Source organism: Tamandua tetradactyla, chromosome 9 (genome assembly GCF_023851605.1).
Source record: "Tamandua tetradactyla isolate mTamTet1 chromosome 9, mTamTet1.pri, whole genome shotgun sequence".
Lineage (NCBI taxonomy): Eukaryota > Metazoa > Chordata > Mammalia > Pilosa > Myrmecophagidae > Tamandua > Tamandua tetradactyla.
In genome coordinates, this window is record NC_135335.1 from 32,053,510 (window position 1) to 32,070,455 (window position 16,946).

At 39.1% G+C, this 16,946-nt stretch overlaps 1 protein-coding gene across 4 annotated transcripts; it reads left to right on the forward strand.

Annotated features, from left to right (window-relative positions):
- The first annotated feature begins 4,360 nt into the window (after positions 1 to 4,360).
- CNBP (CCHC-type zinc finger nucleic acid binding protein) lies at positions 4,361 to 15,806 on the forward strand. 4 transcript variants are annotated; one of them, XM_077116372.1, is made up of 5 exons: positions 4,361 to 4,526; positions 13,272 to 13,412; positions 13,510 to 13,600; positions 13,783 to 13,986; positions 14,718 to 15,806. In XM_077116372.1, exons 2-5 carry the CDS (start codon positions 13,289 to 13,291, stop codon positions 14,833 to 14,835), a joined length of 537 nt encoding a protein of 178 aa, XP_076972487.1. In that variant the 5' UTR covers positions 4,361 to 4,526; positions 13,272 to 13,288; the 3' UTR covers positions 14,836 to 15,806. The 4 variants fall into 4 exon arrangements, with proteins under 4 accessions (XP_076972487.1, XP_076972489.1, XP_076972488.1 ...); XM_077116374.1 differs by having other exon boundaries at positions 13,272 to 13,391; XM_077116373.1 differs by having other exon boundaries at positions 4,362 to 4,526; positions 13,510 to 13,602; positions 13,788 to 13,986.
- The last annotated feature ends 1,140 nt before the right edge of the window (positions 15,807 to 16,946 follow it).

Consider the following 16,946-nt stretch of genomic DNA (forward strand, 5'->3'; position numbering starts at 1 on the left):
GCAAACAGTCCAATGGATGGAAAAAATGAACAAAATAGGCCCTTCTCAAAAGAGGAAACTTGGGCAGCCTATAAATAAAAGACGTTTAACCATATGGGTAATCTGTAGAAAGCTAATTGAAAGAACGAGATCCCAAATGAAAATTTATTTACATAAAAAACCTGTACATGACTCTAAATGGCAGCTTTATTTGTAGTAGCCCCTAATTGGAAACAACGCAGATATCTTTTAATGAGTAAATGGTTAAAAACTGTGATTAACTCCATACCATGGAAACTAATCAGCAATAAAATAAATGGACTACTGATAGACACAACAAATTGTATGAATCTCTAGGGAATTATGCTGAATAAAAGGAGCCTATCTCCAAAGACTACATATGGTATGATTGCATTTATATAACATTTTTGAAAGGACAAGATCTTAGGGGCTATCAGTGATTAGGGAGGGTGAGAGGGAAGGGGGTGTAGTTTATCAAAGGGCAATAGGAGGGATCCTTGTGGTAGTGGAACTGTTTTGTATCTTGACTAAGGTGCTAGACACATAAACCCACACGTGAGATAAAATGTACAGAACTAAAAATATGGAACTATTAAATTTTACTACCCAGGTAACCCCTGATACTGTCTCAAACATTAGGAATTCCCAAGGCCAAGCCCTTGATCATGAGGTTTCCTCTTGTGACACTTATTTCTGGAGTGGAGAAGCTAAGCCTACCTGTAGTTATGCCTAAGAATTACTTCTAGAAACCCCCTTTTGAAGCTCAGATGTGGCCTAGAGCTCTCTAAGCCCAACTCTGCAAGGAAAATCACATCACTCCCCCCTACGTGGGACATGACATCTAGGGGTGAAAGTCTCCCTGGCACTGTGGGATCAACAATGCCATCCTGACCAAAAGGGGGGAAAGAAATGTAACAAATAAGTTATCAGTGGCTGAGAGAGCTCAAACAGAGTTGAGAGGCTACTCTGAAGGCTACTCTTATGCAAGCTTTAGCTAGATGTTGCTAATTGTCATGGCTGGCAAAATCCCAAACAGCACTATTGCTGTTAACCCTAAAGAACACTTAGGGCTCTATCTGAGATTCTACAAAAGTTTTAATGACTAAGACTACTTTCCAGAAACTTGCAACCTCCAGATGGTGCCTAGGCCAGATAAGTCCTGAAACCCAGAGAGGCCAGCCTCTCCAATAATATCAACTACTCCCTATCCCCCTATCTCATATTGTCGACACCTTTCCAACTTAAGTTAGAATGGGCATAATCCAAATATCCCTAAAGACTAGGAGAAGGATCAAAGGAGAAGTGGAATTATAACAGAGAAGACAGGCTTTAATAAATGACTATGATTGCTGTATCATTATATTGATATTTCTTTTAGTCTCCAGTGTCTAGGAGCAGCTAGAAAGAAAAACCTGAAATTGTAGATCTGTATCCCATACCAAACTTTGAAATCTGTTCTATTGTGCCAGACACTGTTTTAAGAGCTTTACAAATATTATTATTATTATTACTGATTCCTAATACTATGTTTCTGCTTCCCAAGCAAACATGAGAGGCAGATGATCAATTTATTCTCTCCTCAACCTTATTTACATACTTTCTAAGTAAAGTACAGAGTACCATTGCCTTGCCCTAGAGAAAACAAGACATTGAAGGGCTTAGAAGGAAGTATCTGGTCTGGTTCCAATTTAAGGGCAGACTGTAAGGCATGTGCTATGCAGTTAGGCATTTGAGCGGAAATGAGGAGTTGGCAAGTACTGCTGCTCAACTGGTACCCATTTTAAGGAATCCTGAATCATGCTGAATCTCAATTTTAGCTGGTCCTCTCTGAGGACCCTTAATACTTTCTTATGGCCTCTGTTATCCTGCAAATTCCTCAAGGACAAGGTCGGTGTCTTAACTAGTCACCCTTGTGACCCCTGCAGTACCTGGTTAAGACAGAACACTGGAGGGAAAGAGGGAGAGGCTAAGCACATTTCTAGGGCTGGGAGCAGTAACAGAGCCTCTATCTTCAAATATTAACACTTCATCTTTTGACTGAGCTGGCTTTTTCTTTGTTAAAGTATTTTCAAACATCTCAAGCGAAATCAGTGTACCTCCGGGGCATACACAGGCAATATGAGTTACAGTTATATTCTATCAGAGACTTGTCTCTGAAGACAGCCGCTAATGCCTCATGATCAGTCTGGCTCTATTAATAATAATCATTACAGAAAGCTGGCTGTTACTACATCCAGAGAGCCAAGCGGCAAGCTCCACATTATGTTTCCCTTTCTTCTTCTTAAATTTTTTTCTCTTTTAGGCAAAATAATTCAGTGGATTTAAGTCCATCTACTTAAATCTTTTAAAGCCTATAGAAGGACATAATGTCCAGCACCTCTATTTCATACCCACCCTCATTTTCTTTAGGATTTTTTTTTTAAACTTCAGGTACATTCTGTCCCTGGGTCTATAATGAATAGCAAACCTTTTATGCAACACCGTGGTTGGAAGGGTGAATAAAAAACAAGTCACAAAATTTGAATTCATGGTTCCTATAACAATTTTAACTTGTTCTCTTGGCTTGGTGTGATTATTTCATGCTGGTCCCCATAACTAGCTTCTTGCAATAAACTGACTCATTATTAGGAAGTAAGTCCTATAACGTCCGCAGTTGTAAACCTCTCCCTACCTTAAGACATTATAGAGATTAGTCAGACTAGGGAGGGGGGCATCTATAATGTTGTGTAAGCTTCTTGTAGACAAAACTATATTAGTAAAAACTACCATGCTATTATTGGTAACTCAGGTGGAATTGCTCAATACATAAATACTTGCTAGGCATTTATTCAATCTGATAGGAAACCGGATTGAATAGCATTTTTACTTTAAATTGTCCTGGTTAAAAACAAAAAAAGCAACTAAAAATCATTGGTCTTTGAAATAATGCATTTCCTCTTCTATAACTGCTACCTTTTATTGAGCACTATATGCCCAACAACTCGCTAAAAGCTTTCCGATAATTAAGCAAGCTCTAGTGATCTGAGTCCAGATTTTATGTCTGATTTTTAACACCTGTGCGCTTAACCACTCAACTGCTTCCTCGTAAACCACGTTACAAAAATCACACAACCTTGGAACTGGGAGGATCCAAGAAGATGAAACTAGGGGCAAAAATTTACAAAGCTCACAGTCACCAGCAGAACTAACGCTATAATACAGGACTTGTCATCCAGTTTTAACATTTGAAGTCAGTGCCCTTCACTTCAGAGAACAGGAGAGTCATTAGGATGAATTGGTGCGATAGAACAGCCAACCAACAGCATGGATCCGATTTGCTGCCTCCAAGGAGCCTATTAAGTTTAGTATGAGACTAACAATTTCAGGGTCTCTCTGAGCTCGAGACTCGATGTTTTTAATATGCTAGGAAGGAGGGTCCAAAACGGGACATAAAATTCTAGAATATTTTAGTTCACCTTCAACAATTGAAAGTGGATGAGAGCCTATTGGTTTCAATCCTGACAGATTATCCGTCTCTCTCTCTCTCTCTCTCTCTCTCGATATAATTTCTCTAGGAGAAAACACCGTATCTAAATTAAGGGCCAGATATATAAATAACCTAAAGGGGTCCCACTAAGCGTTGTGAGTCAGGGAAGTTTCAGTATCTTTCCTTCCGCATTTTCACTCCCTCCCTAGGGCAAGCCACTTTTTCTCATCAGACGTTTTTATTTGAGGGCGTGAGAGTGGGTTAAGACATTAGTCCCGAGATGAGAGCAGTTTAAGCCTGCAGGGCTCTACTCAGGCTCACGCAAAATACAAAAATCTCAAGGCCTTGTATCTACTTCTACAGCTACCTCCGTGACTTGGCAGCCACTTTTTCCCAAGCTTAAATGTGTGCATCGGGAGATCGGACCCAGTTCTGAAAGGGTGTCCCGAGCTTAGAGGGGGACGTTTTCTTCTCTTCGCAGATCAAGAAGGGGGAGGAATTTTCCTCGGCTCCACGCTCATTGGAGAAACTTTACTGATACCAGTCCGTAGGTATCCCTCCTAGCTGGCTGCCGGAAGAGGTCGCCAGGGTAGGGACACCCAGATTTCCACCAGATCAGCGAGAAAAGGCACGAAGGGAGAGGCGGGGAGCCAGGAGCCGACCCCACGGCTCCCATCAGGTCTCTGCCGCAAGGTGGGGCCGGGATGGGTCGCGGTTCCAGGCGGGAAAGGCCGCGCGCGGGGCGAGCCGGGAAAGACCGCCGCGCGGAGCAAGGAGTCCGCCCAGCGCAGCGCTGAGAAGGCCGCGGGGGAGGGGGCTGGGAGGGACTCTCTGAGGGCGGCTCTGATTGGACGGCCGAACCTCGCGCGTTGATTGGTCGCGTGGGCGAGGCGGAGGGGAGCCGTGCGCAGCGGCGTGTGGGGCCGTGTGCAGACCCGCGTGTGGCGCAGGCAAGGACCCTGAAAATAAACAGCCGCTCCCTTGCGAGCCTCCTTCCTCGGGGCTGCGTCCGGGGCTGCGTCGGGGTCTCCGCCGCTGCGGATCAGCTTAGACGCCGAAGGTGAGGGCTGGGGGCGCCGCCGTACGGCCGCTGGCCCGAGGCGGACGAGGAAGGGAGTGGGGTAGTGCTCGATGAGGCGACGATGGCGGCCGCACTTTGGCCTGCTCCGCTGCTGCTGCGTCAGGCGGCAGACTTGGCTGCCACCGCTGTCGCGGGCCGGGGTTTCGGCCCTGTCCGGCCATCCGCAGTGAAGCGACTCTTCCGCCCTTCCCTCCTTTTTGAAAAGCCGGGCCTCCGCGCGTCGGGGCCTCGCCCTGCGCCAAGGCCGCACCCAGGCCACGGGCTTCTGGCAGCTGAGGCCCGGGCCCGTGCGTCCTTGTGTCTGAATCCCCGAGGCTTCGAGGGTCGCGAAATGGGGGACAGAGGGTCGATTTGGCGGGAACTTACAGGAAGGAGGCCGTGTGGTGGCGAAGGCCCCTGGATGCGGACGGAGGGGGGATGGGGTGGATATTTGTGTAGGCCATGTGTCGGGGTAGTGGGCCCGAAGGGCCATGTGCCCGAGCCAAAGGTCTGGTGGCCTTAGAGAAAGGTCCTTGACGAAGCCCTTGTTTTGGTGCTGTCAGGGCTTTGCCTAAAAAGGCCTGAGAGCCTTTGAAATTGCGTACTCCGTACTGCCAAGCTTCTTGATCCTGAATTTTTATCGACGTTCAAGTGGTTGTCACGGAGGGGCTGCGAGAGTCCGATTTCTTCGAACCAACAGGGTTTACGTTAGAGGGGTCCTCTAAAAACCCTATTGTTGGAAAATAAATGAATTTGTCAAACCTCCGAAACAATGGCAGCTGCAGTCTTCTTTGCGTCATTTATTGCATTAATTAAATGTAATTTATGACGGAAACGAGACATTTAAACACTCTACCTACATTTTCCTTGACTTAAAAACCTTATTTAGGAAGGCACAATCGCTCACATTTGGATTTGGGCGTTGATTTTATTAGGAGTAAGGCTTTTCCTTAATGCCACATGTTAACCACATGGCCTCAGCCACAGGACAGTTCCAAAGGAAGTGACTTCATCTTGTCTTGGGGGTCTTTAAAAAAAAAACAAAAAACCTAGAACGTTACTCAGTAATCATTTGTGACTATAGGTAGTGTGTTTCGGGCATTTTTGAGGGGGCGGAGGTAAGGGGTAAGAAAGAAGCCAAGACGGCCCTCCCATCCCCTTAAAAGTAAAGGATTAATTTGCATCCTGGCCTTGCCCCAAAATTACAAGTGTTTTTTAAAAGTAGGTTTTCCCCTTTTATTCCTATTGTGTGATCGAACTTTGGAGAGGAACATAATCTTGAATTTAGATTAGCAGCTTCCCTTATGTTTTTATTTGCTCGAGCTCTATGTATTGAGCCTAAGGCTTTGAAGGTTTTAAAAAGATTTATGAAACTAATCCCTGCCTTCTAGACTTTTTCCCCCCCTTGCGAAACTTTTTTTTTTTTTTAATACTTCTAAGGAATGGCTTTGATCAACACTTATCGGACACTTACAGGGTGGTACTAGATATGTGTTGTTTTTATTTAGCTTGTTGGGTCTGATCCTTGCTTACAAAGAACTCTGTCCTGGAATAAAAGGAGGAATTTATTAGAGTCCCAAGTCCATAATTATGAATGAGTTTTTCCCGAATTACAGTAGCTTTTAGCAAGAGTTAAAAAAAAAATTTTTTTTAAGTAACATGTCTGTGTACCTACATATGTCACGTTAGAAGGCTTAAGTAAATTTTTCTTTCAGGGTTCTAACTGTTCCACATTCTTTCATACCAGTAACAAGAGAAGTAATGTATTTGGAACAGATGTGCAGTTTCTGTAAAATATTTTGAGGCAGATAGTGGAAAACCAAGGTGCATTTCTTTACATTGGCATTTGAACATCGTGAACAGGCAGAGTGATTTCTTTTTTTAAGATATTATAAATGTTACTTGTAATATGATTGTGTGGTTGTTTGGATTCTTTTTACCTTTTAAAATCTAATGAAAAAAATATATGGTACGTATATGGGAAACTACCCAATTGGTACTTAACAGCAGTCAAACCACTTGTTGACTAATTGGCCTGTTGGCTAAACATTCACCACAGAGAGGTTTTGTTTTTTTTTTTCCCTGCAAGAGTGAGAGTTTAAAATAAAATTATTGGCTCTTTTCCTCTTCCTAGCCTCCTCCTGAGAGTAAGTGGAGAGCCCGAAGACTGATGCCAAGGCATCCTGGCCTGCTACGTGGAGAATGCTCTTTCCATAGTGTCTCATTTAATAGAATTCTTATTCTAGCAGTGACACATGCTACTGCAGTAAAGGAAATAAATGCCATTGAGAGATTCTAACATTTTCATGTCATAGAAAACTTGCTGGAGTAATAAAAGGAGAACTTGTGGCCACTGAAATTCACGTTGAAAGTAGGATTCAGTTAATTAGAAGTATGAGAGTGCTATAGTGATCACCTGGAATGGTTCCATAATTACAGATGAGGGTATTAGCTAGTAAAAACAGGTTACAAGTCTTTGGCTTAACATTCAGGAAAGCTGTGTGATGGTATAAAGAACATTTTTTTAATTAAGATTAACTTTGCTTTTTATGGTTATTTGCTTAAAGTAGTAATGCCCTTGGGTAATATTTTTGAAGCAGGGAGCGAATTGGGGTACTCTTCCGTTAACAGCATTTTTTGTGTACTTTATTACTTGACCCTAACAAAAAGCCTCTGTAGGAGATTTAGTCAGACTGTTGAAATCCTGACTCTAGAACTTTCTAGCTGTGTGACTTTGAGTAAGTCAGTCTGAGATATCTTCCATTTCCTTGGCAGTAAAATGGGAACAAATACATAACTTGCAGACCTGTAAGAATTACAGATAATGGGTTTATAATGCTAGATTCTACAGTACTTGTTAAACTGTTAATTAAAAACCCTTCGGAGATAATCAGGGAGGGCAGAAACAGGAATAACTCAGGCAGTAAAATACAGGAGAGTAGAATTAATTCTTGTATTGTACTCTGATCTCATTCTGTCTAGATTGCAGGTAATGCAGAATGTATGTTGCTTCCTTCCTTCCTATTTTTAGTTTATTACAGCAGTCTGAAGTGTTTCAGAACCATGTTTGAATCAACACTAAATGGATTCGATGGAAAATCGTAATGAGTGAGTGCATGGTGGTGGTGGGGTGGTTGTAAAATGCCACTGTCTTAACTGCAGTTACGTTCAACAGTACTGTTGAGACGGGTGTAATCAACCCTCATCTTGGCAAAAATAGGAAGGAATGGGGAAAATGAATCTGTACAGTTGTTAGGAAAAACAAAGTAAAACTAGCCAGACAGCTGTCGTACTTTGCTAATGTCATTTTATCCCCAACCTTCCTGTTATTTATTTCAAATGTATTTTTCTAGAATAGAGATATGGTTATTTTATTCACTGAACCCAAATATTGTTAGTCTTGGCAAGTACTGTTAGATTTAAGTAATTTACTGGCTTTAATCTTAGTATTAAAAGTGTGGAACAATGATATTTATAATGAAGACAGATTAGTATAACCATTTGTGCTTTGGTATCAGTTCCTGGATTTAAGCCTTAGATAGGTACAAAATCATCTGTAAAATAGTTAAACCTCTTAATTTAGTAGTAGGGCCCTCCACAATAAATCTTCTGTCTTCTCAAACGTTATCTTGGCTAACTTAGTGATAACGCCTCTTCTTGCCTGGCTCATCATATTGCTACTTTCGGTGTGGTCTCTGTCATGAAAATTTGATACATAAAAGTGAAGACTTAGAAATAAATATCTGACTTCTGGCAGTTGAAAATGTGAAACCACTTGGAAGTTGTCCATTTCTTCTTTAATCTTTTTTCATTCCATTTAGGAAATAGACATAATGAGATGGGACGTGATAGAAAACTTGAATATAGGCATAATTAGCCCATCTCGACCTGCTTTTTCTCAGACATTGCTTGAGTTCTAATCAAAGACCTGTAAGCAGTCTAATTTTTTTAGGGAAAGAGTGAAAAGGAAAGGATGACTGTGTAAGCAAAGGATGTAAACTCTTAACGTTTCTACAAATTGAGTATTAAGTACAAGGCAATTTGTTACGTTTTAAGTTTCTTGCCACAAATCAGTTTTAATATTGCTCTTGTACAGAGAAGTACAAAGAGGAGTCAAGAGTTTTATCTGAAGTAACACAGCAAATGGTTAAGCTGGAATTCAAACCTAGACTTAGCTATGTTCCCAGAATGTTTCTGGGATACTTATAGATATATATGTGTTTTATTCCACCAAAAGAAGGAGCGTATCTGCTCTCCTGTTGCCTGGCAACTCTGAAAATTATCTTGATTAGTACATATAGTTATAAATAACATTCCATAAACTATAACAGAGGTTGGTTGCTTGTGAATTCTTGGAATAACAGGAAGAGTCCTGGATAGTAAATCGGAAGCCCTGTCTGGCTGCTGGCTTTCTTGGTGATCTTGGGCAAAAATTTATCATTTAAGTGTGATAGTACTAGATAATCTGACATACACACCTTTCACCTTTCACTGGTTTTATCATTCAGCACAGTAGTTTTTTTTACTTGTTTTGGTCTCTCTAGGCTGAGCTTTATTATAGTTTGGAATCTAAAAATAACAAATGGGAATTATTTCTGTTTGGGTTATTTTTCTTTTTTATTTGTGTTAGAAATTGTCTTTAGAGTGATGACCCGTAATCCTTTGAGGAGCTGATGCATCTGTGGCTTCTCAAAAATAATTGGTGCAGAGTCTTACCTGTGATTTGAAGAAATTGGGAATTTCAGGGAATGATTATAGTCAATCCTTAATGAGTTTGAATTAATGGTGCAGTCTTGTGAGATAAAAAATTTAGGTGCTTTATTGTTAGTACTTGATTTAGGACCCCCTTCCCCACATAGGCTGGAAAGCGAAATACTGAATTACATGATTGCTACTAATTGGATAACTATAAAGCACGGATATGCTTCAAAGTGAATTCCTTGGTTTCCCTCAAGGAATATGATAAGACAGTTTAGCAGTGCCATGAAACAATTAACCATGTGCCCTGTGTTTTGATAGAAAAGTTCCAGAGTGGGAGATGTGGTTAGATACTTATACACAGTTGGCCCTTGAGAGTTGGAAAATATGTTGCTGGGTGGAGTGCAGGTCGGAAGGGATAGTACAGCAGATTCCAGCCAGAAGCAGCATGGGCTATGAGAAGCACTGAGCCCTTTTTAGCTCAGATATTAGCTCAGATATTCTTATTTTATTCCGTCTAGTTTTCCTTAAGGGATAGCATGAAGTTCTCTAAAGACCTCTTACCTAAATACATGTATATATAATAAGGTTAAGTTTGGGATGGACACCTGCCTCATAGCATGCCTCTAAAACATAGCAGAAATTGGTTGTTTTAATAATATTACTAAAGAGACAAGTGCCTCTCCAGAGACCAGTTGCACAGTGAAAAGGTAGACCTGATGAGTCACTGTCTGTGATTGGCTTGGGCAAAGGGGAAAAGGCCGTTGTATACACATTACTAATCATGCTGGAACAACCTTAAAAGCCTATGTCTTGATGATGGGTCTTTGGGGTATTAATAAAATTAATGTTTCCCCCCCTTTAAGACTTAGTGGGACTTTGTTTTGTTTTTATCTTAATTTCCATCAGAAAACAAAATTAGGTGAGGCTACTAACGTTGGTGCAGCTAGAAGGAAAATCTGAGATGATGGTATGGTGGCCCATGACAACCTCTGGGATCTGTCCTGTAACTACTTGCTTTCTTTACTTTCTATGTATGTTATATTATACTATTTAAAAAGTTAAAATTCAGTGAGGCGAAAATTTGCTGATGACAAACCAAATATCCCAACTATTCATGTATAATGTATAAAATTCTGCCTTTGTTACTGAGCTGTTAATGTCTATTTCTCAGAATAGTTTAATTCTAGTCCTATAAGATGCTTTCTCAAAGTAGAGAAATACTACTGGATTATTACTTATTTTAAATCTAAGTGGAGCATTGTTCTCCCTAAATGTAATTTGTAGTTCATACCCAAATGATCACATTTAAGATAATTTCAGTTAGAAATTAGGGTAGGAGTAAGTAGAGCTTAATGTTTAACCTCTTTTTAAAAACTTTTTATTTTGAAATCATTTCAAGCTTACAGGAAAGTTGCAAAAATAATGCAAACAACTCCAGTATACTCACTTTAAACATTTTGCCACATTTGGTATATCACCAATAATGTTTGATAAAAGGTTGCCATGCGTCATGTTTCTTGGACGTTTAATACTTCCATGTGTATTTCCGAAGCAGAAATAATCACTTATGTAACCACCTTAAGAACACTAAACCAAGTTGAAGAAATTTAACATTGATATAAAGCTTTCAGTCTATATTCTGTTCTTTTCTTTTGTCCCAATAATGTACCTTGGGCATTTTGTTCATTATTAGATCTTGGACAGGATCATGAATTGCATTTAATTTATCATTGTTTTTAATAGCTTAACATATGCCACTTAAAATTTCCCGTTTCAGCCATGCCCAACCATACAATTCAGTGAGATTCATAATCATATTTGCAGTGTTTAATTGTAAATGCCATTTTAGCTAATTGTGTACTTTATATTTATTTTCCTGTTTTGTTTTTTTTTTTCTCCCTTCACTTAACTGGGTCCCATGAATAAAGAGATAAATAGAAGATGGAAAAAAAGGAAAGTTTATGAAAAAAAATCTTAGATTGGTTAATTGGTTCTTGAGTAACTAAACATTTTTAACTGGTATTTCTATCCTGAAGGTGAAATTAAGATGATGGTATTTGATAGGCATGTGATTATGTATTATAATATAGTTTTCCTTTACAATTGTGAAATAAACCTTTTATATAAATTTTTTAAACAGCAGTCTGGAGAGGAGGTTATGGCAGGATCTATCATTTCTCTAGCTCTAGAAATGGCATTTTGAGTTGTCAGATTTTATTTTGTCTTTTCTAAAAGATGAGTATCTTGTTTAAATATTAAGTTGTAAAATATTCAGGACTTTCATATTACCTGTGTTACATTGTAAAAAGAAGTATGTGGTCGTTTTTCTACCAAAAAAAAAAACCTGAATGAGTAATAATTACATGCGCTCAAATAGTAAAACAGATGAAGAAAATGGGAATGGGATAAGAGATGCCATAGCAGCTTTTTTTCACCATTTCATGTGCCATTTATGCTCTGTCCTCTGGTAGAAACCCGCACTATACATAATTTAGAATGCTAAAACCAGCAGTTGTAGGAATAGTTATAAAGCAAACGTAATTTCAAATTCAGTAAAAATAAAATTTTAATTTCCTTTACCACCTGTTTTTTTCGGACTAGAAATGTACATTACATATTTGAAACCACTAACTACAAGTATTCCATACATCCAGATTTGATCCTAGAAATTTGTGACAAGAGAGTTTTGGGATCGTTTGAATGTTTGATAGCAGAAGCTTACTAGATGTTTTAGCTTAATTTTAATCACTGGATTTCTTTAAATACAACTTAATGATGAAACATTTACTGATTGGGGGGGAAACGTACTCTATTTTTAAGTGCCGTTTAGGTTTTTGTTGCTTGGGAAAGGGGGTTGGTTTGGCTTAGTTCCGTTATCCAGTCAGTCTTAGAATTCAGTTGAAACAGTAAGATGTTTTGTACTTAAGTTTTATGCTAGGTATTTTTCAAAACTTTGTATACCATTGCTTGGCACTGAAGTTATGGGTAAAATTGTTAGATATGGAAGTACATTGTTTTTTAGCCAGTTTATTTTTTTAATAGCCACTTGGCTAGGAGTTTGCCTTGTGACTTATGAATTCTAGGAATAGTGTCTATTTATTTTTAGATTGTAATATAAGAAGGGCAAAATCCATTTGCTTTAGTGGGAGTTTGCCTTTGATGTTATTCTTAAATGATTCCTAATAAAGGAGCCTTGTTTAAGGAAATTTGGAAGAAGCCTTGTTACAAAAGTAAAACAAATTACAGAAAAAGTTGGAAAAGGGAGAAGAGAAGAAATTTCCAGTGGTCCCAGTGTTCTAGGTGATATTAGCATTTTGGTGTACCTCCTGGTCATTTTTCTAATGCCTTTTTTTTTTTTAACATATCATTTTGGAGATAATTTACATCCTGCATTTCTTTTAACATATTTACCCTAAAGAATATCTCAGCAAGCATTTAAGTGCCATGTTATAACTAGACTCTCTGTTAGGTACAAAGGTTACAGTAAGTGTGGGGTGTTTCGTTTTGTTGTTTTGGACCTACCCTTCACTTCCAGAATCCATAGTACCAGGTCCATTGGCTTGCGTTGTTCCACTTTTATGACCACTAAGTCGCTCTGGTTGCACAAAGTAAAAATTACTGGATTATAGCTGGGAAAATGAGTCTTCTAAGTTGGATCTGGAATGAGGTATTGCTGATTATTTCCAATAAGGGGTTTCCATTAACAATAACCGTATAAATCGTATCTCATCACCTGATGAGTAATTGCATTAATGGGTATATTAATCCATGTGGGCATAATCTTAGGGGTTTTAATAAAAAGGTAAGAGTGTGTGAAAATATGTACGTTTTATTTTTTCTTGTTTCCTTGTTTCTTAGTCATTTCTCTGTTAATGCATAAAATTTAGTGTTTTATAATAGGTGTATAATGTTTTATTGGTAAGTGTGATAATTCATATTGGCTGGCTTTTTTCTCCTGGAATAATTTTCCAAAAATACACTTAAAGAGAAATAGAGGCTAAAATTAATTTCTGGTAGTTTAATGTTACTATTTTTGGTGTTTAGAAGATCTAACTGCAGCCATGAGCAGCAATGAGTGCTTCAAATGTGGACGATCTGGCCACTGGGCCCGGGAATGCCCTACTGGAGGAGGCCGTGGTCGTGGAATGAGAAGCCGTGGCAGAGGTGGTTTTACCTCGGATAGAGGTATTTTTGTCGAATAAAAAATTTTGGAGTACTTCAACGTTCATTAGTATCACGTTTGGTCTAATTAGTAAATTCTTTCTGTTTCCACTCAAAATAGGTTTCCAGTTTGTTTCCTCATCTCTTCCAGACATCTGTTATCGCTGTGGTGAGTCTGGTCATCTTGCCAAGGATTGTGATCTTCAGGAGGATGGTAAGTATTTAATACTTCCTTTTCATACCCATCTAAAACTGGGAGAGGTGAGCATGTACTATTGGAGCATAGCATTTGAAAGGATTTTCTGCTTCTTGGGTGTTGTTATTACATAGTTTTAAATAATAGCAACATTTTGTCAAGGTTTTATAGTCTTGGTCTGCTTCTTTTCCTTATTGTTGAAGCCTGCTATAACTGCGGTAGAGGTGGCCACATTGCCAAGGACTGCAAGGAGCCCAAGAGAGAGCGAGAGCAGTGCTGCTACAACTGTGGCAAACCAGGCCATCTGGCTCGTGATTGTGACCACGCGGATGAGCAGAAGTGCTATTCTTGTGGAGAATTTGGACACATTCAAAAAGACTGCACCAAAGTGAAGTGCTATAGGTGAGTTGTTAAAATGTTGCTGGAGGAAAACTAGTTGCACAGATTCTTACATAGATGGATTGGTTCTGAGTAGAAGGAATTGGTGGATCAGTACATTCGGTAAAATTTGGCTCTGGCCAGATGAGACAGATTTTTGGTATAAATGACCAGTAGCTTATCTGCATATCAGTCAGTATTCTGCTATGATAGCTTGTGGCTTTTGGCAGCTGGACAGTCTGTACAACTGTAGAATTCCACAATATTTTAAAAATATGAATGTTGTAATAATGTAATAATTTGAAGCATCCAGAGACCTGTTTTTGTAGAAAGTCTTATAGTTCACATATAAATCTTTGTCATGTAGCCAGAGCTCATTTGCCTATTTGTGAGGGTGACATACAATAACCTGCACATATTTAAAGTATAGTTTCATAAGTTTTGATGTATATATACCTGGGAAACCTTAGACATTGATTTGCCTAAAAATACTACAGGATCTTAGCCAGTGTTTTTGCCTTTTGATGCTAGTTGATCCCTTAGGAGGAAAATTTTAATTTTACTGCTTAGGCAGTACAGTTGAGTAGCTCCATTATTTGATTTTTCTCTCCCTTTGTTGTCTGCTAAATCTTAAAAATATTGAAGCCAATGTTGCTCATCTTGTGAATTTTTGTTTTGTAGTAGTGACTGTTGCTTTGGTAGACAGTTGGATATTTTCTGAGCACCAGTGTGAAAACTTTTAATTTCTCTTTTAGGTGTGGTGAAACTGGTCATGTAGCCATCAACTGCAGCAAGACGAGTGAAGTCAACTGTTACCGCTGTGGCGAGTCAGGGCACCTTGCACGGGAATGCACAATTGAAGCTACGGCTTAATTATTTTCCTTTGTCGCCCCTCCTTTTTCTGATTGATGGTTGTATTATTTTCTCTGAATCCTCTTCACTGGCCAAAGGTTGGCAGATAGAGGCTACTCCCAGGCCAGTGAGCTTTACTTGCCGTGTAAAAGGAGGAAAGGGGTGGAAAAAAATCGACTTTCTGCATTTAACTACAAAAAAAAGTTTATGTTTAGTTTGGTAGAGGTGTTATGTATAATGCTTTGTTAAAGAACCCCCTTTCCGCGCCACTGGTGAATAGGGATTAATGAATGGGAAGAGTTGAGTCAGACCAGTAAGCCCGTTCTGGGTTTCTTGAATATGTTCCCATGTAGGAGGTAAAACCAATTCTGGAAGTGACTGTGAACTTCCATAAGTAACTTTAATTTTAGCATAATGATGGCCTTGGATTGTCTGACCTCAGTAGCTATTAAATAACATCAAGTAACATCTGTATCAGGCCCTCCATAGAGCATACAGTTGAGTGGGAGTAAACAAAATAAAAAGAGAAACATGCGTATTAATGGCTGTGCAAGAGAGAAATCGAGATAAAAGCCAAAACAGGAACACCTTCATCACTTTGATGCTGAATGTACAGACGGTGATGGCAAAGGTTTAGAACACATTTTTTCAAAGACTAAATCTAAAACCCAGAGTAAACATCGATGCTCAGAGTTAGCGTAATTTGGAGCTATTCAGGAATTGCAGAGAAATGCATTTTCACAGAAATCAAGATGTTATTTTTGTATACTATATCACTTAGACAACTGTGTTTCATTTGCTGTAATCAGTTTTTAAAAGTCAGATGGAAAAAGCAACTGAAGTCCTAGAAAATAGAAATGTAATTTTAAACTATCCAATAAAGCTGGAGGAGGAAGGGGAGTTTGACTAAAGTTCTTTTGTTTGTTTCAAATTTTCATTAATGTATATAGTGCAAAATGCCATATTAAAGAGGGGAATGTGGAGGACTGAAAGCTGCCAGTTTGGACTTTTCTTTTTGTACTAACTCAGTCATGTCTTCAGTAATGAAAATAGTTATTGAAAAGAAGGCTTAAATATTTTGATGTCAGTCATTTTGCAGGAGTATAGAAAACTGAATTTTCTTTGTTATCCTTTATAATGATGCCCTTTAATTCTTTGCTTATTCTGAACTGTATAATACATACGTCATTGCTCTGTTGCAGCGTTGTCAGGTTTTCCCTGGGCTTCACAAGGATCTGAAATGTCAGGTTCCTTAATTTTTTAGGTTTTGATTTTAAGAGTTAAAATGGACCTAAAGAATCATCTAGTTTAAAGAATTCCTTTTATGGATGGTTAAAGAAATTTAACTTGCTGGAAGGATGTACAACTAGAGCCTAGTACTCCAAGTATCCTTCTCAACCCACACCCACATCCCCATCCCCCAAATTAAATAGTGGCTTACATTTTGCTGCCTTAGTTCAGTTTTTTTCCCTTCCAGTTTTGGTTAATTTGGATGGCATTATCACTTGAGTGTTAACATGCTGGTTTCTCGGCTCTGCAGTGCACACTCCTGCTTTATTATCAAATAGTTCAAAGCAGGCAAGAAAATGAGGTAATGATATACAGATAGATTCATTTTCTTATGAGTACAAACTTAGATTGATCTGTTTTTGAAGGCATCCCTGCTTGTAGTTGAATTCAGGGGTGGGCTAGATTTCTTGTTTTTGGGAGGAAAATCCAAAGCGTAGCACATGAGATGTGCTGTGATTCTAGGTCATCCCAGTTCTGGTTAATAGTACTTTTCTTTTTTTCTTTTTCTTTTACATGGGCAGGCACCTGAAATCGAACCCGGGTCCTCGGGCACGGCAGGCAAGCACTCTCACCTGCTGAGCCACCGTGGCCCCCCCAATGTACTTTTCTTTCTTTGCCCAATACAGCTTTATATGTTAAGTGGGTACAGGGCAGGGGACACTGTTAAAAGAAGTGCTTTCTTTTCACACAATCATTCCATCAGTTGTAGTACCTATTGCAATTGATGCACATTATTAAGGACCCTAGTCCCCGCAGACTACAAAGTGTTGCTTGGTAAATTAGAATTTATTTTCATTGACCTTGGTGACACTTGGCAAATGTGTATTTAACAAGGAAATTAT

Coding starts and splice junctions, on each gene's coding strand:
- CNBP (XM_077116372.1), top strand. CDS start 13,289: ATGAGCAGCAATGAGTGCTTCAAATGTGGACGATCTGGCCACTGGGCC. Junction 13,413..13,509: donor TGGTTTTACCTCGGATAGAG/GTATTTTTGTCG, acceptor CACTCAAAATAG/GTTTCCAGTTTGTTTCCTCA. Junction 13,601..13,782: donor GATTGTGATCTTCAGGAGGA/TGGTAAGTATTT, acceptor TTTCCTTATTGT/TGAAGCCTGCTATAACTGCG.